The sequence below is a fragment of the Callospermophilus lateralis genome, chromosome 18 (genome assembly GCF_048772815.1).
Source record: "Callospermophilus lateralis isolate mCalLat2 chromosome 18, mCalLat2.hap1, whole genome shotgun sequence".
Lineage (NCBI taxonomy): Eukaryota > Metazoa > Chordata > Mammalia > Rodentia > Sciuridae > Callospermophilus > Callospermophilus lateralis.
Genome location: NC_135322.1, coordinates 35,249,818 through 35,272,457, shown reverse-complemented (window position 1 = coordinate 35,272,457; position 22,640 = coordinate 35,249,818). Strand labels below are relative to the sequence as shown.

The 22,640-nt window shown below is 39.2% G+C and overlaps 1 protein-coding gene across 10 annotated transcripts in view; it reads right to left on the bottom strand.

Moving 5' to 3' along the window:
* Positions 1–3,572: 3,572 nt before the first annotated feature.
* The window catches only part of Cyld (CYLD lysine 63 deubiquitinase), a 65,144-nt gene continuing 46,076 nt past the window's right edge, over positions 3,573–22,640 (bottom strand). For all 10 annotated transcript variants that reach the window (XM_076838270.2, XM_077105773.1, XM_077105772.1 and 7 more), the window contains 6 exons: positions 22,287–22,353; positions 13,385–13,517; positions 12,362–12,470; positions 11,188–11,306; positions 10,711–10,927; positions 3,573–8,838 (listed from right to left, as the gene is read on the bottom strand). In XM_076838270.2, coding sequence (XP_076694385.2) covers positions 8,654–8,838; positions 10,711–10,927; positions 11,188–11,306; positions 12,362–12,470; positions 13,385–13,517; positions 22,287–22,353 — 830 coding nt within the window. In that variant the 3' untranslated portion in view covers positions 3,573–8,653. The remainder of the gene's footprint in view (positions 8,839–10,710; positions 10,928–11,187; positions 11,307–12,361; positions 12,471–13,384; positions 13,518–22,286; positions 22,354–22,640) is intronic.

The following is a 22,640-nucleotide window of genomic DNA, read 5'->3' as shown; positions in this document are numbered from 1 at the left end:
AGCTAGGATCTAGGACATTGTCATAACCCATAATGACCACGAGATGGCGCTGCTGCATTCAGAAGGACAAGATGGCTGAGAAAGCACATCTTAGGAAACAATCTATAGAGCATGATCTGAATATAAGATCATGGAGGCAGAAGAGAGGTGGAAAGCGACATGTTGATTAGATTTGCCACTTTCTCTCAAGTTCATGATGATAATAGTACCACTACTGCTGCTGTGGCTGCTGTTTCTGATGGCTACTATTTAGGGAGGGATTTTAAGCACCAGGCACTGTGACAAGCACTTCTCAAACACGGTTTCATTTAAAGTTCATAAAAGCCTTATGGGAAGTTCTACGACATCTCCACTTCTAAGAGGAAGCATTATGTGGGAGGCAGAGACTGGGACCTCTTTGTGCTTTCTCAAAAGAAATGCAGACAGTGATCGGATTCTGGTCAGATCCACAATAGTGAATGGGGTGGTAGCTTCTCTTCACAAAAGGCTGAACTACTTCTTTCATTCAGCAAATATTTGAGCACCTACTTTGTGCCAGGCACTGATCAAGATGCAAAGGAAGGAAAACTGAAGGGATCAGAGAAGGTCCCTGTTTCTAGTGGTCAGAGGGTCTGGTCCCTAAAAGTGCTTGCAGGGACACTTGAGATGATGTGAGTAGGCAAAGTGGAACTGCTGCCGGGGCTCCTGAGAGCCAGTCATTAAATTTTTTGAATGTCTGAGCCAGTTCTTAAATGCATCCATTATTAAAATTAAATTATATGAACATAAAGTTAAATGTTATATTTAAAACAAAGGTAGTAAACACTCAAAATTCTTCACTTTCTTATTATGTCATACCTAGTTATTTCATAATTATTTTAGACAATGTTATTTTATACTTTACCATTATCTATGTGAAAGATAAGAAAAGTTGTCCTGTAAAGGGTCACTTAGTAAACAGTTCATGTTGTGCATGTCATAAGGTCTCTGTCACAGCCACTGTATTCTGCCCATACAGAACAAAAGCTGTGTGGTAGCCAGTGCATAAATGAGTGGGCATGAGTTTGTTCTAGTAAAATGCTATGAAAACATTAGACTGGGTTTGATCCACCGGCACTAGTTTGCAGACCTCTGGTCTGTGCCTGGGTATTTATGTGTACCAAATCTGTACAATGAAAACCCTGAACACTGGTATGAATCCTACTGTGCCTTTTTCCCAAAGATGTCACTTTGGTAGTTTCAATCAGCCATGGCGTGGGTATTTATACCACACAATTGGCAAAGGCTACAAATCAGAGCTCCCCAAAACCTGTCACACTTAGTAGCACCCCACTGGCTAAAGCGCTTCAAGGGTCTCTCTGAGGTGCTCCACAAACAGACATCTGCAACCGTCTGTCCAGAGTAGCCCATCCCACCTGTCACAGGTGGCCTACAGGCACAGTTTGGAAATGCATAGGAACAAAACATGCTGAAGTTTATAGAGATGGCCAGAAATAGTAAAGTACACATTTGTTTAAAATGCATACATCCCATATCATCACCCCACCCCACAACTCCAGAGCACCCTCTGTGGTCAATTAGACCAGGCAAGAAGCCAGTCATAGTGGCCCACAGCCTGACTGCATTTATTCCACAGTCTAGTGAGACCTGCACCAACTAGCACCCACGAGGTTAGACCTCAGAGGTCACTCTCAGTGTCTCAGATGGTTGGAGAGGGACCAGGGAAAGCTGCTAGATACAGTCAACTTCCTAGCCAACCCTTAGGCCCTAATGCAATTGGAAACTACCTCCTCTGGAAAAGGCAATGTTTAAAGCAGATTTGGGTGTTATTTGTAAGGGGATGGTCTGGCCTCTGAAATTTAAGAACTCTCATAACCCTAGGAAAGTGGTTAGGTTCAAAAAGAGGACAGACTTGCAAATTTGAGCTGCACTTTGTGATGAGAATCACTGTGCTGTGTCGGTTACCTGATTTTCATGATGCCCAGTTCTAGGTGGCTCACCTCATTGCCCTAATCAGATCTCAGAAATGACCGACTCCCCCAAAACAAATTCAGCACTGCAAAGCCATCAACCAGCCTTGGAGACCCACCCAAACCTGAGTGTCCCCAGTTCAGCGCGTGGAGGGGAAGGCTGCCGGAAGCAGGCCCTCCCCAGAACCCTTCTGCTCCCTTCCTTCATCCTCCCTTCCCTGTGAGCTGGTTTGGTTTTAGACAACTAAAGCTTGTGATGCGAAATGTATACACATTTTGAAATATTTCCTGGTCAAGGACAACAGCACACGCGTGACACACCTTTATAACCATCTTGATCGAGTCCTCTTCACAAGTAGGGAAATTTCCATCCTGCTTCCAAACTCACTTCTGCCGTCTCCAGCACACGCCATCATGTTCCCAAGGCCAGCAGTTGACAACAGAGTCTCAACCTCCCATTTGGAGTCTGTCCTGTCTTTTATTGGAACAGAAAGTTCCCCCAGGGAAGAAGAAGTAGATCCTGTGTCCCTCGGAACACTCCATCTCTCTGACAAGCAGGCCCAGCACTGGCTGCATGTTGGACTAGTGGACGGAGCTCTGACAAATGCCCACTGCCAGCCCCATCATCTGAGATCCCAGGAGGCCCGGGGTGGACACAGCAGTGGCTTCGTGGAAGTCTCCCTAGGTGGATTCAACCCACAACCAGGATCAAGACCCACTGCCCAGGGCAGAGCACCCACGCCATTCAGGGGTAACAAAGGATAACGTGGGCCATCAGGGCCAGAAGACAGGCCCGGGTGGCACTAGGGTTCCTCTGGCCAGATGAGCCCTCCTTAGCAGGGACTCATTTGTACTTGACTCTGCCTATCCACAGATGGGCACATGGGCACTATCCCTATCCCACTCATATACCCAAAGAGGAAGGAAGATGGGAATCAATGCAAAAATATAATAACCCTTGAATAGACAAAGAAAATCAATGATGTTTTGTTATCAGCAGGTTATTCAGCTATGTTTTTTTTAAATAAAAGCCTTACTGAAGGCATTGTTAATGCCAATGTTAATAAGACCAGTCTAGCTTTCCTACCTTGGCAGAGTAAGTGACATAACGGCTAAGTCATTTCTAAAAGAGATTTGTTGTATCCATTATCTAAAAGATCTGAGAAGAACTTCAGTTCCTAAGGTCATGTCGTCATTCCTGAGTGTCACAAAGCGCTCGACTGTCTCCTTAGCAGTGGTGGGGACCAGAACACACCACCCCACAGTAAACAGCTCTGTGCCATGTTCACAGGTGAGGACATGAAGCACGGGAGGAACAACTGCTGGTTGGCATGGCTTTGAGGCGGGTGGAACTGCGTTTTAACTAGGCTCAGAGCTTGGAAATGCCAACTAGACCAAGGAAGCACACAACTCCTGGGGCCTGGCACGGCTCCCAGACAGGACGAGCATGCGGGGCTTTCTAAAGCAACTGTCCCCACAGCAGAGGTTTGATGAGGACAGATGTGCCCAGGTGCAGCCCTTCCCAGAGGAACGGCCATGCTGTCGCCAAGCAGACGTGGAGGAAGAGACCCCCTGCGGCCTTCCCATCACCGTGACCATTCCCCAAAGAAATCAAGGAAAAGGAACCATAAAAATTTCATTTTAATGATACAGAAATAGTATATAGTACATTTCTTTCCACAGCAGCACTTCATTCATCTCTAAAAAATCTAACAAAATTAAGGCTGAATCAGAGCAGTCTGATAGTAAAGGGATATTTTATGTGGTGTCTTCTTAAAGAATGTTTTCATAAGTACAGGACATTCTTCAGGCAAAAAAAAAAAAAAAAAAAAAATGCTGAACAGGATACCGGAAATGGAATTGCAGTAGGAAACGGGCTCCTTTGCACCACCCTCTGATGACCACGACAACCCTGGGAAGTTTGGGGGTTTCAATGAATGTCTGTGGTACGACGCTGACTGTCCAGTGCTGAAATCCCACGGCTCAAGGCCATTTTATAATACAAAACCAAAGACAGTTGGGTCGGCAGCACAATCCCTCTAGAACAAACAAGGGTGGAAGAAGACAGCACTTAAGAGCACAAAAGGCTTGCACCTGAAGCCACAGTGCTCGGGAGGATGACCCTCCGCCACCAGCCCAGGGCCAGGAAACCCACTGAGGCTCTTTCCCCGGGCTGGAATCCCGCATTCACCATAATCTGGGAGGACTCTATTTCTCTGCCAGCTCTTTGCTGTGTTTTCTTTCTTTCTTTCTTCCCTTTTTTTTTTTTTTTTTTTTGGTACTAGGGATTTAACTCAGGGGAGCTTTACCCCTGAGCTACATCTCCAGTCCTTTTTATTTTTTATTTTGAGACAGGATCTCACTAAGTTGCTGAGGGCCTCATTAAATTGCTGAGGCTGGCTTTGAACTTGCAATCCTCCTGTCTCAGCCTCCCAAGTCACTGGATTATGGGCGTGCACCACCACACCTGGCGCACCACTGCTTCATGACCCAAGAGAAGCCCATCAGCTGTTCTAGGATTTACAGTCAGATGAAGAGGCCCCTTCCTCCTGTTCTTCCCCGCAGTAGGACATCTAAAAGGAAGACAAGGGAGAGACAAACGTCCTGCAGAAGCCTGGCTCTCTGGAGTCTAGAGATAAGTCTAGACAAGAGGACAATCTTGAGAGCCACGGAAACCCTGCCTTCCTGTGGCCCTGTGCACATCTGCTATTGGGGCTTCATCCCTTCCCTTCTCCACCCGTCTGCTGCTCACTGGTTCCCACTTTAACACCCTCTTCCCTCCCACCAGACCCCACCACTCCACACACACACTGGTTTTGGGGAATTCAAAGACTTTCAATGATGGAGAGTTAGTGGTGGTATGACCAAGCCTTAGGAGAGGCGGCCTTGTTTTTTATTGTAGGCCTTATGCCTCTCCTTTTTTTAACAAGGACATCTTACTTTATAATAAAAGGACCCTGCCCCACAGAAAAATCTTCCCATGACATTTTAAAATTTTCATCATAAAGAAGCAGAGAACAACAAATGATGTAATTGTTTTTAACTTTACATAAGAATTTCATTTTTCTATTTCTTTGGCTCCCAGAGCCTCAATTTCCCCTAAAGAAATAAAATGAAAGGAAAATATCCAGATAAATAACATCAGATATGCTTTTAAGACTTGTATTCCAAAGACTGCTAAAACCTCTAGGAAATAGTTGCTTGAGGTACACACACTAAAATTCATTTCTTATATAAGCCATATGTAAACACTGATAAATATGATTAATATTCAATTACTCACATTTATGTAGAATGATTAATACTACAGCATTACATGATCCCATAATCACAAAAAGATAAGGGACCTTTGAGGTCTTCCACTTCAGTGATTTCCAACCTGACTGGTCACCTGGTCATCAGGTTCACCACCTGATGAGCTTCCAACAACAGTTTCCCCAGCCCTGGCATGAGGAGTCAGATCCAGTCGGCATAGCCTGGGACCTGGGAATCTTTGTTTTCTTTTTTTTTCCTATAAAATTCAAAATCATAACCATCTCATTATCCAGAGGAAGAAACTAAAGCTCAAGAAGTCAGGATGTCTAAGGCTACAGAGCAAGAACAGAGAAAGGACCCAGGTGTATTGTCCCCTAGTCTTCTACCTGCCCGTCACACCACATTGTCTCTCCTACAACCCTCCAACTTAAGCTAAGAACAATTAATAGCTGTCCTGCTGCTGAAGTCAGATGACAAGCTGTTTGAGGACAGGGACTGGGGCCTCACACACCCTGTGACACAATCCTAGGCATCTAATCAATGTCCCATAAATACTGTTGGTGGCAGTCACTCAGCTAAGGCCTCATATTGAATAATTTTCCACTCACATCTCTGTCTCCAATCATCCAAATAGATGCAAAATAACCTAGATGGATATTGAGATCCAGCCAATCCCCCTGAACAGGGGAGTAACTCCTGGATTTATGAAGAGGACACATTTAAACAACCAGGAATTTGAGTGACAATATAAGTGCCATAAGATTAATCACTGTCTCATGCTTATTCTCAAATGACATATATGAAAAAATAAATGAAACTAAGGGATAGGAATAACCTGGTCATTTACCTAAGCATTTGACAAATACAAGTTACAAAAATCCTAAACTGTTCTAAGGAGAAAATTCTTATAACAACTGTATTATGCTGATTTTTGTTACTGTTTCTTCTGTTTTCCCAGTCTCAGGAGACATTCTTTTATGGATGGAGTCAGACTCCTTTATAAAGCTGATAATGAGGGATGGGATACACTTAGCCTCTATATTATTAACATGGTTACTTCTCTCTCTTCCTCATCTATAAACACACACACACACACACACACACACACACACACACACTTATTTGGACATGGAGGAACTTGTTATATTTTCTATTTGTTAACTATGGATCATGAACCATGTTATAAACAGATGATTCTGCTATGTTGTAATTTTGAACATAGATCTGATAAGAAAAAAGGCTAATTGAAACATTTAATGTCTAAGGAAATATTAAGGACTTAAGACTGAAAATGAAATAAACCAACAGGCACATCCGCCGTCTCTTCCCTGACTGTGCCCATGACAAACCACAGTCAGCTGAAACAGGAACTAGAAGGGCGGGAAGAGACAGGTAGGGAAGAAGCTCCCCGCTGGCCCCATGGCTCTCAGGAGCTAGGCAAGAACCCAGCCTCCCTGGCTAGTGCTGGCCCCCGGTACCCGTTACTGCATGCTGGCTCCCAAGTGACACTAAAGGATGTTCGCTCCACTTACAGCAGATGCTGGGACCAATTATGGACAAGGACCTTCCCACTTAAAGGAGCCTCCACCCCCACACTATGAAACCATGCAAGCACCCAAACAAGCCTTCAATCTTCTACCTTGCAAGCCGGGCCCTGGATCTCCCTTAGCTTGGATCTCCCACTACAGCTGTTAACCTAGTCTCACCTGGATATAGAGTCCTACCCATTCTTCCTACCCAGGACCTTTCAGAATCATGCCAAGAGGCTCTTTCATCCATTTCTTCATCCAACGCATGTTTGTTACAGGGTGACTGAACTGCACCCCACAACCTCACTCATGCCGAGGGTGATGCCAGCAGAGCCAACCAGCAGGGCTCCTCAGCCTCTGTGCCTCCTCCAGTCAGCACCTCCCCCTGACCTAAGCACACAGCCGTACAAAGCCTTGTGCAAAATGTAAACACGTCTTCATTAAGAAATGAAGGCAATTCTGTACCTTCTTAGAACTTATAAAGCTAACAGACACAGCAAGATGGAATGATGAAACTAAAAGGTAAAATGCCTTTAAAGAAGCTAACTGCATGGTTGGTAAGGACTCCATCTTTGACATTAAGCATTTTATAAAGTCATATGCTATGACATCTTTTCTGTCTTTCTGCAAGAAAAGGAAGTTGTCCCAGAAAAACAAACACCACAAAAAGAACACTCAGAGAGTACACATTCCACAGTATTAACATTTATAATCTATTGTTCTAGTCTACAACATCCACTGTGGTCTACACACACTATGGAAAGTACCCAAGAAAACATCCATTTTCTACTTAATTAACCAGAAGGAGGATAAAGCTGTAAAGCTGCTGCTAACTTGCAATAAAATATGATCAATAACTGTCACTATCTCAAGTGAAACCAAACTGAGCTAGGTGTGACTGGTCAAACTTAAAAAATAACTATCTTATTTAGATAGAGATTTATTTAAAATAACCTCTTAAATATTTAAAATAATAGAGGTTTAAATGTCTGATAATGTCTCTGGGGAAATGTTAATGAGTGATTCTATATGCCGATTTTATTTTCTTATAGACTATATAATTGTATAGCAATACATGATTTACTTATCATTCCAATCCTTTCATAAAATTTATCAATCTCTGTTCCATAAAATAGAATCTCTCTCTCTCTCTCTCTCTCTCTCTCACACACACACACACACACACACACAGCCTGTTCGTTGACAGTTATTCCTGTGACTATAGAGCTTCAATGGACTACTCTAATCCTCCAAGAAAATTACATCCAAAAATGGACATTTTATGACAGAATCACTCACTGATCTCAAAAACAAAACAAATAGAAACAACACCATTAAAGGAATCTCAGTAGTTTCTGACCACTATTGTAGAAACACAGAAACGCAGCAAGTTGCAGACATGCAAGAATAAGCACTGTATAGGAAAGAATTGACAAATCAACTCAGTACAGCTTTGACAACTGGATTGAAAGTAGACTCAATAAAACCAAATTATTTCTTCCTCAAGGCATCTGTTAGCTACAAAGGAAAAATGATTTCATATCCTTGGTCCATAAAGAAGAAACATTTATTTACAGTTTCAATGGACTAAAATAGGTTTTAAAGTGTCACAATTAAAATTTTATGCTTCCAAAAAATACCATATGATTAATGCACTTAACTTAAAGCTTCAGGTAATAATAACTTCATTTAGATTTCTTAAAAAACCAACACAAACGTACTTTCTAGAGTGCAAAATGCTTCTTATTAAATACTTCAGAAACACAAAAGCAGTTGATTTGGAAACACATGAATCCTTTTCTGAAGACCATCTCCACAAAGACACCCACTGCCGGCAATGGGCGCTGAACAGAAGCCCCAGCGAGGAGGGGCCACCCTGGAATGTACGCGCAGCTTCTTCAGCTCTCCAGATGACCGCGGCTACTTGTACAAGCTCATGGTTGGACTCTGGTACATGCACATATAGGCATCACAAAGAAGTCTGCGTGCACAGCCTTGGATTCTTCTGGAGTCCAAGGAATGCAGATCCTCCGGAGACATCTTCAAGTATTCTCCCACCTCTGGGCAGGGCGTCACTTGAGGAATGTTGAAGCCGTTCTGACCTCCTAAGAGAAAGAGAAAGAACCTTCTTAGGGCAGTGAGGTTCCGGACCCTCCCTGCCCCACCAAAACAAGTCGGCAGTCCTAGAATCGAGCAGACTGATTTTCAGCTTCTGATTTCTAGAAGTGAGAGCTCCTTTAACGTGACAGCTTTCCCATCTCAGCATCTGAAAGGACTCTGAGGCCACAGTGAATTAAACTGGTGAAAGCATAGGTAATCCTGAAAAGACCCCACAACCTAATTTCCAGGATTCTCTCCTCTTCAGTTATTCAGGGAACAGTGTGATCTGTACATATGCGCACAGCGTTCAGCTCTTCACATTTCCATAACCCTCCCAGACATGAGCACCCGGGCATGCTTACCAAGAGACTGTCCAATTTGAGCAGGTCTACTAAAATGAACACTATTACATTTCCCTATAACTTCAAAATGTATTTGCATACCTCTAGTACAGTTTGTTTTGAATATTATCAATCTGTGCGTGAAGATGCTCTGATTCAGGAAAAAGCTCTTCCAGTTTAACAAAACAACAACAACAACAAAAACACTCTCCTGGTGCTTTTCCTGTGCTTTTGAGTCACACTGTTAAGGGCAAATGTTAATGGGGCAGGGCACATTTACAGAGGGGCTAGGCTGCACCCAGTAGCTGAGAGCCAAGCCAAGGTTGAGAACTGTTCATCTAGAGCTTGGGCCTCTTGTCAAGAGGCTCACTGGTGGCATCTAATGTTATTAGAGAGCCACCAGGAGATGGGGACTAGGGCTTGAGAGAGTGGCTAGAGGAAAACTGAGGGGTAAGAAGAACGGAGGGACCTGGATGTCACACTTACTTCCCAGCCTCGCCTAGGATGACCCTTCCTGTAAGCTCAGACAAGCAGCTGGTAGCTCTTTTGACAACTGTTTCACTCCTGCCGCCTCCTCAAGCCTTGGCACTCAGCTGAGTACGCAATGATGATGAGCGCCTAGCAAGTGACCCAGAAAGCTCAGCTGCTCCCCCACTTCAGGGTGAAACATGTTACATACAGAACAGGCTTACTTCAGCAAAGAGGGTATTTACTTCTGCTCTTAACTTTTGCCATTTGGAAGAAAATACACAGTAGTGTATAAAAAAAAAAAACACCATAATTATGAGATCAGAAAGACTGAGTTAAATACAAGTTATGTACCTTTAAGAACCTTAAAACTCAGCTTTTCTTTTTTTTTTTTCCTACATTTTTATTGGTACCTCATAGTTGTACATAATAGTGAGACTTCTTGTTACATATTCATGCATTTACACAATATAACAACATAATTTGGCCAATTTCATTTCTTAGGGAAAGGGGCAAAATTTAGATTTCATATCAAATAACTGCAATTGCTCCCATCTTGCAAGAATTTGGATAGAATGACTAATGTATTCCCAGAGAACTTGGCAGTAAGAGCTCAATAAATGGTTACTAGGTTTATTAAAAAATGAAAGGAAGCAAAAAATAAAATCTTTCAGTCCTAAAATAAGAATTTTAAGATTCTTTTTTTTTTTTTAGAGAGAGAGAGAGAGAATTTTAATATTTATTTTTTAGTTATCGGCGGACACAACATCTTTGTTTGTATGTGGTGCTGAGGATCGAACCCGGGCCGCACGCATGCCAGGCGAGCGCGCTACCGCTTGAGCCACATCCCCAGCCCAAGATTCTTTAATACAGACCATATGCATGGCCAATTATTACAAAAGTATCATTCCTTAGTTTAAGCAGTAGAGCTGTTATTTAAGTCATTAACATATTCCTGAAAGCATTTTCTCACAAAATATCTTGTAACTCAGAAGAGGCTATCCCACTATGAGCCATTCCCCTGCAAACTAATAGGCTGCCACACAAGGAAGAAGGTGTTTTAAATACCATCCCGATCCGCCATGCTGTCAAAGAAGAGCCAGGCAGAATCGTCCTTTCCGTACTTCACAAAAGCAACATAGTGGCTTGTTTCTATGCAGAGAACAGCAAATAATTCCATCTTCTGGCAGGGGATGCAGCCATGTCTCCAGTCCCAGTCAGGTAAATCTTTGGGAAGTGACACGGGGTTATATTTGTGATTCAACCTCTTGGGATGAAGATGGACCTAAAATTGACCATGAAAGAATGGCATGAGTGCACCTTGCTTCATGTTTCAAGTGATGGATTCACTTCTCTTGATGGCATCCCGATAAACAGTCACCAAGTGCTTCACAGCAAGTCAACAGAAGAGGCAAAAACAATATCATTTTATTATGGATTTTTAAAGTTAATCATGACCTTTAAAAGGACTTTTCAAAACCTGAAACCTGTTTTCAACTACAAATACCTTAAGGTTCCACATTCATTAAATAAAGGCAAACTTACTTGAGTGTTGCAGGTTTTACAAAACTGCTTGATCTTTCCTGCTGAGATGTCGGGGTCGTCATAGCATTCTCTGCACTCATACATCGCAAGCCCGCCACAGATCCGGCACTGCCTGGGAGCTGAAGCATGGGGAGAGGGAAGGGAGCGGAGGGGCCTTTAACACATGCATTCTTTCATGAAAAATGTTAAAAAGAAGAACTATGCATTAAAAAGACAATGTTGAGGGCTTCAAAAATTCTCTCTCTGGGCTGGGAATGTGGCTCAAGCAGTATCGTGCTCGCCTGGCATGCGTGCGACCCGGGTTTGATCCTTAGCGCCACATGCGGACAGAGATGTTGTGTCCGCCGGAAAAAACTAAAAAATAAACATTAAAAAATTCCCTCTCTCTCTCTCTCTCTCTCTCTCTCTCTCTCTCTCTCTCTCTCTCTCTCTAAAAAAAAAAAAAAAAAAAGAAAAGAAAGAAAAAAATTCTCTCTCTCCCATTCTCTTAAACTTTAACTAGATTTTCTTTGATTTGGAATATCTTTAAAGATATTTTCTTTGGCCAGATAACATTTTTTAAAATAATATATTCTAGGGTGTTTTCCTCTCTTGTTATAAAACATCATTTAATGAAAATTCAAAAATACAAAGAAGTGTGAAGAAGAAAACTGAAGACATCTACATTTTAGTTAGCAAGGGATAACCACTGTTGATATTATGCATTTTCACTAATAATTTTACATATGAATAGTTACAAATCTGCACATTGGTGGTGTTTATAGAGACACATATCTGCATAGGCTCCTCTTGTAGAAACTAATGTAACTACCTTTTCACCTGATACTACGCCACTGCCATTTGTATACACATTGGTCTTCAAAAAGAGAATTTTAGTGGCAGCAGTTTCATTGTATAGATATACAATTCATCTAACTACTCCCTTCATATTAATATTGAGGTTGTCACTAATTTTTTTAATCCTATTACAATAAGAATATCTATATATAATATGTTTACTTTCATCTCTGATTATTTTTTGAAATAAATTTCAAGAACTAAAATTCCTGGCTTAATGTGTCCAACTCTTCAGATTCTGGATTACACCTTTTAGAAGTATTATATCTACCACTAATGAGAATGACCTGACAATTTCTTAAAAAGGAAAACAAACAAACAGCAATCTTATACTTACTGTCTTCAAGTAAATCTGTTATATTTAATTCCAGAGAAGGAAAGATTTTTTTAAATAGTTTAAAGTCTTTTCCAAATCGAGGCATCTGAATAATTAGACATGATGGTGCCTTAAAAGAAATACATATTTTTAGAAATCAAAATGCTGAAAAACAATGTCCCCTATGAAACTGAAATAGTCCTAGCTGTCAAACCAAGCAGTGATTGTTGCCATGATGTGGTGGCCTGTAAAACTGGATGCACAGGTGAATGTGGAGTGGCTCATACATGAATGGACACAGAGCAGCAAAATACCAGCCACAAGTCTTCACATAGTCCCCAGTCACAAGACACACCCACTCCAAGAGGTCAGGGAGCAACAACCTCAGGTGCCAAATAATACACTGACTATAGTGCCATTTAACTCTAGGTTTATATGTAATAAAAGTTTTAGAGAAAGAGGTTTTTTTCCCTTTCAAATATAATACAGAAACAGTCTTCAGAAGGATGAGATTCCTTAAAAATAAATACCTATGGCTATTAAGATTTTGTCAAAACATCTGTTCAGAGATGAATACAATAAAAAATAAGCCAGAAACACACACTACTCATAAGAATACTCATAGTAAAAAAAAACTGATTTGTATCACTTGTTCATTAACAACCCAACATAAATGAATTTGTTGACACTGCCTCTTAATGTAGGGAAAATAAATATTCTCTTTTAATATAATTGAATAATATGCTCAGGTAAAATGACAATTATTTTTTAAAACTCAATCTTGCTTTGCATTAAACTATTTAAAAGTATTCAAGTTACAAATCAGCATCATGTTTTCTTTGGCAACAAAAATCTAAAAAGTTCAATCTTCAGTCTAAAGAATTTTCTATATGGACAAAGTTGAAATAATGTACATTTTTTTAAATTTGTGGTTTTTTAACAAAGTGTGTTTCAAACTATTCTTGGTTAAAATCAATAGACATTGAATCTACCAGTAGTCTTAAGAATCCATCACATAAAACACAGTGAGTGGGTGTTACTAACCTCTGCAAATTTCAGGTTACTGTTGATAAAAGACCATTCTAACAATTGCTGGATTGTAGGAACGCCAACTTTCTCATTTTTTTCCATAAAAATTTGATAGAAGTAACAATCTTGTACTTTTTGACCTGCTGATCTAAAAGCACACAGAAAAAAATATGTACTTTATTATTAAATGCTTAAATCAGAATGTAAAGTCATTCCAACAGGATTAAGAACAACAACAAAAAAAAAAAGTGAAAGGGATGGTATGGCTTTGGGTAGTCCTGACAACAGAGGAAAAGACAGCAACTCAGTTGACCTAAATGTAATAATGCAATAGACCTTTAAATGATTTCTTGTTTTAGTTTTATATTGAAAAGTTCTCTTGATGACCAGGAGAAAAATCATGAAATAACATCGCCAGTCAATAAACACTGTGTGAACAATAGCCAGAAGTTAAAAATCATTTAGTTTACCATCCAAATTCAGCATGTAGCAAACTACACTTAATGCTTAAAACAAGACAATAAATTCTTACATAACTAAGACAGACTCTTAGAAGACCTTCTAGACAAAACTTAACTTTTTCTTTTTCTTTTTCTTTTTTTTTTAACAGATAAGAATATTAACTTACCAACAGATCAAAACCAGAGCAAAGTATGGAACCCAGGGGTCCTAGCAACCAGTAATCACATTCTTTCTGCTAAGCAGGCTGGCTCTTTAGAGGGTCACTCATTTATTCAGTAAATGCTAAGTAAGAACATACAATATGCCAACCACAGTGGAACCCTTATATTGAGCATTTTCCCTTCTAAATATTTTACTACAGAATGCCATTAATCTGTAAGACTAACTCTTTCAAAAGGATTAATAATCTTTAAGTTTACTATTAACGTTTTTAGAATTTCTGAGTTTAGAGTAAGACTATTTTTTTCAAGATATATTATATATCTAGATTTCAAAAATTTTAAGAAAAAAATATTAACATAGTCTTCATAATAAAACATCAGCAATTCAGAGACCAGCCTGCAGAAACCTTCCACTTCCAGTGGGAAGTGGCAGCACAGGCCTATAATCCCATCAACTGGGAGGCTAGGGTAGGAGGATCACAAGTTTGAGACTAGCGGCAGCAACTTGATGAGACCCTGTCTCAAAATAAAAACAAAGAGGGCTGGAGATGTCGCTCAGTGATAGTGCACCGTGGGTTCAATCCCCAATACTGAAAGAAAAAATAAACAAGGAAATCTTTCATTTCCCAAAACAAATTAGGTCCCCAAATAAACACAATTTGTCTGGGAACAAGGCAGAAGATTTTTGAGAATCCACAACAATAAGAATAGATGATAACCTGAAAACTTGTCAGTTATGCTGTACCAACATTTTAATTGGTTGTTGATGACTACAAAAAGCCAGGATTTTTTTCCTGTGAAAAGTCAAAAATCATGGAAAAATAGCAAACAGAAAAAAAAAAAAAAGACAAGAAACTAAAAAAGTTGAAAGTAATGGAGGTGAGTAGTTAAAAGTAGTCTAAATGGGAGGTTTCAAGATAGTAGAATAGAGAAGGTCGCTTTCCTGGCTATTCCACGGTGTGAAACTAAGAAAGCAGACAGGCAGTTTCTTGGCAAGGTGGGTGAATGAAAAACAAAGCATGGGGGGGATTTTACTGGACTTTAATACTGGACATTCAAAGCAGATTGGGGAGTCCGGAGATTGGATATAATGAAATAAGGAAGTAATTTCCAGCATCATAGCTGCTGCTGCTCCAGTCAGGCTTACAGGACCACAAATATACAAAATTACAACAGAAAAAACCCTAATACACAGAATAAGGATAGAATTTTAAAGGCTGTCAGGGAAAAATGACAAGTCATGTTTAGAGGGAGAAATGATCCAGATCTCAGCTTATTTTTCAATCCAGACCCTCAAAGCTAAGAGGTCTTGGAATAATATGTATCAAGCTCTGAAAGAAAATAGATGCCAAGAATATTACACCCAGCAAAATTAAGCTTCAGAATTGACAATGAAATGAAAACCTTCCATGATAAACAAAAGTTAAAAGAATTCACCATTAGAAAGCCTGCTCTATAAAATGTACTCAACATTTCATAAAGAAGATATTAAAAACAAAAGTGAAAAGCAGCTAAGGGAGGAACTACACTAGAAGAATAGTCAATTAAAGGAAAAACTAATTCAAATTAAAAACCAGAAATATATCAAAATGACAGGGAATAAAAATCATTTCTCAATAATAACACTGAATGTAAATGACCTAAACTCATCCATCAAAAGACACAGACTGGCGAACTGGATTAAAAAAACAAGTCCCAACAATATGCTGTCTCCAAGAGACTGACCTCAGAGGCAAAGACATCCCCAGACTGAAGGGAAAGGGTTAGGAAAAAAGATATCATTCACATGGATCCCATAAGTAAGCAGGGGTTTCTATCCTGACATCACATAAAGCAGATTTCAAGCCAAAATTAATCAGAAGGGACAAAGAAAGACATTTCATACTGATTAAGGAAATTATATACCAACAAGATATAACAAGCATAAATATTCATTCCTGCATATAATGGAGTATCCATGTACATCAAACAAACCCTTTTCAATGTCAAGGATCAAACAGACCATAACATAATAATACTGGGTGACTTTAACACACCCCTCTCACCACTGAATAGATCATCTAAACAAAAACTAAATAAAGCAGCTATAGAATAAAAAATACAATTAAAATTTAGACTTAACAGATACATTTTGAATATTTCATCCATGAATGACTGAATTTACTTTCTTCTTAGCAGCAAACAGATCCTTCTCTACAAGAGAAGGCCACAAAGCAACTCTTAGAAAATACAAAAAAAAAAAAAAAAAAACAGAGATAATACCTTGCAGTCTATCAATCATAATGGAATGAAATTAGAAATCATTGGTAAAATTAAAAATAGAAGCTACTCTAACACCTGGAGAATAAATAGGATGCTATTGAATGACCAATGGGTAGCAGAATAAATCAGGGATGAAATTTAAAAATACTTAGAGGTAAATGAGAATAGCAATACAACATATCAAAATCTCTGGGATACTATGGAGGCAGTGCTAAGAGGAAAGTTCATTGCATTGAGTTCATTCATTAAAACAATAGAAAGTCCACAAATAAATAACCTAACATTACATCTCAAAGTCCTAGAAAAAGAAGAACAAATCATACCAAAAGCAGTAGAAAACAGGAAATCAATGAAATTGAAACAAAAGATACAATACAAAAAATTGATAAACAAAAAGTTGGTTCTTTTGGTGGGACGAGATGGATATCATTACCCTAAGTACATGTACAGAAGATATGAATGGTGTGAATATACTTTGTATACAACCAGAGATATGAAAAATTGTGCTCTATATGTGTAATGTGAACTGTAATGCATTCTGTTGTCATGTGTAACAAATTAGAATAAAAAAGCTAGTTCTTTGAAAAAAATAAATAAATTTGATAAACCCTTAGCCACACTAAAAAAGAGAAAGAGAAAAAACTCAAATTACTAAAATTCATTATGAAAAAGGAAATATCACAATGGATAAAACTGAAATACAGATGATAATCAAAAATTATTTTGAAAATTTGTACTCTAATAAAATAGAAAATCTTGAAGACATCAACAAATTTCTGGAGACAGATGACTTACTGAAATTGAATTAGGAGGACATAGAAAATTTAAACAGATTAATTTCAAGCAATAAAATTAAAGATGCCATCAAAAGCCTACCAAGAAACAAAAGCTCAGAACCAGATTCTCTACCAGACCTTCAATGAAGAATTACCACCAATCCTCCTCAAATTATTCCATGAAATAGAAAAGAAAGAAACCCTTCTAAACTCATTCTATGAAGCTAGCATCACCCGTATACAAAAAAACAAACAAAGACACATCAAGAAAAGAAAATTTCAGACCAATATCCCTGATGAACATAGATACAAAAATTCTTAATAAAATATGGCAAATTTCATACAAAAACATAATTAAAAGATAGTGCATCATGATCAAGTGGGGTTCATCCCAGGGATGCAAGATTGGTTTAACATATGGAAATCAATAAATGTGATTCATCACATCAATAGACTTAAAGACAAAATCACATGATTCTCTCAACATATGCCAAAAAAAAGTAAGACCTCTACACCAAAAACTACATAAATCTAAGAAAGAATCTGAAGAAGACCTTAGAAGACAGAAAGATCTCCATGGTTTTGGATAGGCAGAACTAATATTGTCAAAATGGCCATACTACCAAAAGCACTATACAGGTTTGATGCAATTCCTATTCCAATGATGTTCTTCATAGAAATAGAAAAGGCAATCAAGAAATTCACTTGGAAAAGTAAGAGGCCCAGAATAGCCAAAGCAATTCTCGGTAAGAAAAGTGAAGCAGGAGGCATCATAATACCAACCTTAAATATACTACAAAGCTACAATAACAAAAATGACATGGTATTGGCACCAAAACAGACATGAAGACCAATGGTACAGAACAGAAGACAGACCCACATAAATACAGTTATCTCATACTACACAGAAGCACCATAAATATACATTGGAGAAATGATAGCCTCTTCAACAAATGGTGCTGGCAAAACTGGAAATCCATATGTAAAAAATGAAACTAGACCCTGCACAAAACTCAACTCAAAGGAGATCAAGGACCTACGCATTAGACCAGAGATCCTGCACCTACTAGAAGAAAAAGTAGGCCCAAACCTCTGTCATGTCAGCTTAGGAACCAAGTTCCTTAATAAGACTTCTAAAGCTCAAAAAGTAAAATCCCAGAATCAATAAATGGGGTGGCATCAAACTAAAAAGCTTCTTCACAGCAAAGAAAACAATCAAGAACATGAACAGAGAGCCTATAGAATGGGAGTAAATCTTTGCCACTCCCCACCACCTCAGATAGAGCATTAATCTCCAGGTTATACAAAAAAATCAATAAATGGGCAAAGAAACTGAACAGATACTTCACAGAAGAAGACATACAACTGTATATGAAATATATAAAAAAAAGTTCAACATCACTGATAATTCAAAGAAATGCAAATTAAAACTACACTGAGATTTCATCTCACTCCAATCAGAATGGCAATTATCAAGAACACAGTAACAATAAATGTTGAAGAGGATGTGGATAAAAAGGTATATTCATACATGGCTGGTGGGACTGCAAATTGGTACAACCTCTCTGGAAAGCAGTATGGAGAATCCTCAGAAAACATGATATGGAACCAACTGTTTGACCCAGTTATCCCACTCCTTGGCATATAACCAAAGGACTTAAAATCAGCAATACTATAGTGATGTGGTCACATCAATGTGCCTAGCAGCTCAATTTATAAGAACTAAGCTATGAATCAACTTAGAGACCATTCAACAGATGAATAGATAAAGAAAATATGGTACATATACACAATGGAATATTACTCAGCCATAAAGAAGAAGGAAATTATGGTATTTGCCAGTAAATGGATGGAACTAGAAACTATCATGCTAAGTGAAATAACACAATCCTAAAAATCCAAAGGCTGAATGCTCCTCTGATATGTGGATGCTGACTCACAATAGGTGGCAGGGTGGGGCGGGGGGTGCATCAGATTGGATGGGGGAATGGGAAAGATAGTAGAATGAATCAGACATAACTTTCCTATGTTCATATATTAATACACATCATGTACAACCACAAAAATGGGCAATTGTACTCCATACAAAATATATTCTACTGTCATGTATAACTAAAAAGAACAAATGAAGAATTAAAAAGACAAAAGAAGTAGAAATAATGACGGTGATCAGAGAAGGAGAGGTATTTAAGGGAGCACTGACTTGCAAACACAGAGAAAAACCCAGAAATCCAGAAGTAGAAAGCACAGGGCTTTGTGACATGGGGCAGAAGAGTGGGATGCGAACCTCACTCCTCAGGTTTGGGAAGGCTAAAACCCTAAGGAGTCACAACAAGGTTTATATGACTGCAGCCAACTCTGAACCTAGATCTATTCGGAAAACCCAAGGGCAGAAGGGTATAAAGGGGTCCACTTCAAAAGAAAATGGACATCGACGAGGACATGAGAACACTCGTGGACTCAGATATTTTTTGGTCTATCTACCGTTGCCACACAGACTACAATGGGTAGCCACTAACGTTCCCTTCAGTCCTGGGTTACCCCACAGACACCCACAAGGAATACTCAGACCACCTGCTATAATGAGAAGGACTCGGCATTGAATCAGAAAACTCCCGTTTGCTTCCTGATGGAGGATGCTGTCCCGCTTGTTTTTTCTGCTCTGCTCTGCTCTGCTCTGCTCTGCTCTGCTCTGCTCTGCCTGCCTCTGATTACCGCCTTCTCATTCAGTGGCCACGACTGAGCTCTACCTCCATGCTGCACATGCAGTGAATTAGTCACTATTATTACAGCAATGTCACTATTTTTTAAATGTGAAAGTTAATTTACCCAAGTTCACCAATTTCTTGATTCTTCCGTGTTTCTTGCACCCCACTCTTTCATTCTAAGTCCAGTCTGTCTTTCTAAAGTACATGTTGTGATAAGTCTCTGAGTGGCAATTCACTCCTGCTTCTTAAAGAATTCTGCACATCTTTATTAGAGTTTAAGTCTGTCAGAAATTCTGAAGGTCTCCTGCACGGCTGCTCCTTCCCTGTCCCCTCTCTGTGTGAGGGTGTACGCCCCTCATGGCTCGTCCGCTCCTTGTTCTCTGACTCTGTGCGCAGTGTGCATTACCCCTGGTGGGGTCCTTCCTCCCCCCATGACCTATTCCCTACTTCTGGTAATCCCACTCTTGCCTATTTGCTTCTGATGATCTTTTGATACTGTTGATCAAATCTTTTAATCTCCATTGGTATCTAGTCCCTCTTTTGTCTCCTCAATCATTTAAAAATGTCTAATAGCTAGCTCTCCGTTGGACTATTTATTGTTCTGGTTTGTAAGGTCCTCTTGTTGCTGCTCCACTGATTCTCCCTCAGTCAGAAAGAGATGAGTTCAGGAGAAAAATGACATTTGGGGAAAAAATACTAACTTGAAATATGCTTTTATTGTCTTTAAACAGTGACTTGCAATATCAGAGGTTGCCTAGGGGTGGGGATCAGTGAGCCCTCAGGGAGTGGAGGCCCCCAGCTCTCTCCAGACTCCAAGGCCTCCGACGCCGTCAGGGTCTGACCCTTCCTCGCTCCCTGAGAATCGCTGCAGATCTCCACCCAGGCTAACACGGGAGGCATGGCACCATTTAGGTGTGATGGGTTAGGGAAATAAAGGGAAAAAACAATTGTTTTTAGAATCTGGAATTTATTTCTTTAAGAGATGAAAAACAAAACTGACCTTTTTCTCCGAGACTGCCCGCCAGATGCCCTGCATTGTGTATATCTTTCTTTCCTCATTTGTGTTTGAAGGATGATTTCCAAGATACTGGAATACTACTGAGCTTTCCGTCCCGTTCTATTGATTGATAATTCTAATGTTTTACCAGTATCACATACTATTTTAGTGTCTATTGCTTTGCCTTTTTAAGCTTATAATAGGACTTTTTAAATAAAAGAATTATTCAATATTTTTCCCACTTCACTTGGTAGAGAACTCTAAAATCACCTTCTTTAGTTAAGAAAAAAGGCTAAGTCCTGCTTATGTGAAAACTATGTTATAAAAATTAGCATCTTTAGCTGGGTGTGGTGGTATACACCTGTAATCCCAATAGCTCGGGAGGCTGAGGCAAGAGGACTGCAAGTTCAGAGCCAATCTCAGCAACCACAAGGTGCTCAGCAACTCAGTAAGACCCTGTCTCTAAATAAAAATACAAAAATAGGGCTGGGGATGGGGCTCAGTGATGGAGTGCCCCTGAGTTCAATCCCTGGTACCAAACAAAAGGATTAGCATCTTCAAGTTATTTAATCTTCCTACTTAAAAACAGTCTTTCTCACTAATTAAATCACCTTTCAGCTCTGTTTAAGTCTTTTTAAAAATCTATCTCAAGAAAATTGGTTGCTTAATATTTTACCTTCATTAAGCAGGAAATTGTCCCTATTTCCTTTGGGCTTGAGGTATACAAAAATGCGATTGATTTTTCCACGGTCATTTTTACATGGCTAAATTACAAACTCTTTTGTTAATTCTAACAATTTCTAGACAATTTTCTAGGATTTTCTAGATGTACACATGACTATATTATGCTTGACCAGGTAATAAATGGGTACCTGAAGCTTTTGTATCATGTCTTATTTCATTTCTTAGAACTTCCCAAACACCATCATGATTATAATTGTGGCACTCCCCTCTTTCTTCCTTCTCACCCATAGCTCCACTGGCATCAAACAACATCACTCACGGCACAGAGGTAAGAGTGTTTGCCTATGATCAGCTTTTAAGGAAGAGGATAGTACATTACCAGCATTTTCACAGAGAAACCCAGACCAAAATGGAAAACTGTCCCCCACTTAGACTCGGACACTCAAACTACCTGGGAAGTCCAGCCACCTAGAACACTAAGAACTTCAAGGCATTAAATTTGAGGTATCCTTCAACTTGTGGGGAAGGAAAAGACCATTTTAAAAAACTGAGGACACAGGAGCCGACTGGTGGCTGACTGGTGGGTGGCCAAAAGCAATGTTCTTCCAGTGTTTGACTAAGTTAGAATGAGATCATCTTACAAGGTCCGTTAACTGAAATTACAAAAACATTCATATATAGTTTTGTAAGAAAATAAACTGAAGTGATTTTTATTTTGTGGGTTAGAGACATAAACTGCCATTGGATTTGTTCTTCAAGTCAAGTCTGGCACAACAGAGACAACATGACTAAGATGCATTTGCATGTGCACCTGCCTCGCAGGATTAAGAGCCCTAAACAATACTTCTATCATAATTTAAAAGTTACCTTATTTTTAGTAATGGTTCTACTCTTAAAATATGATGAAACAGGATATTTAAGAATTCTTCAGGATCTAGGAGAAAATAAAAGTCAAATAAGTCACAGACAAAATGCTAAAATCCTTCTATTCTTTACTTATTACAACCACATTTCTATACTGAATTCGATTTTGTTCATTCAGTAGTATTCCAATTAAACTCACAGTTTTCAATTTTTCCAGACAAAGGAAAAAATACAAACAAAATTTGAAGGCTATAGTAAAGTATTATATTTCAATTTTGATATAATTTTATTATATTTGAAAGGATATAATCATTTATATACAGTGAAATAATTTTTGGTTTAGAGGGTTTAAGATTA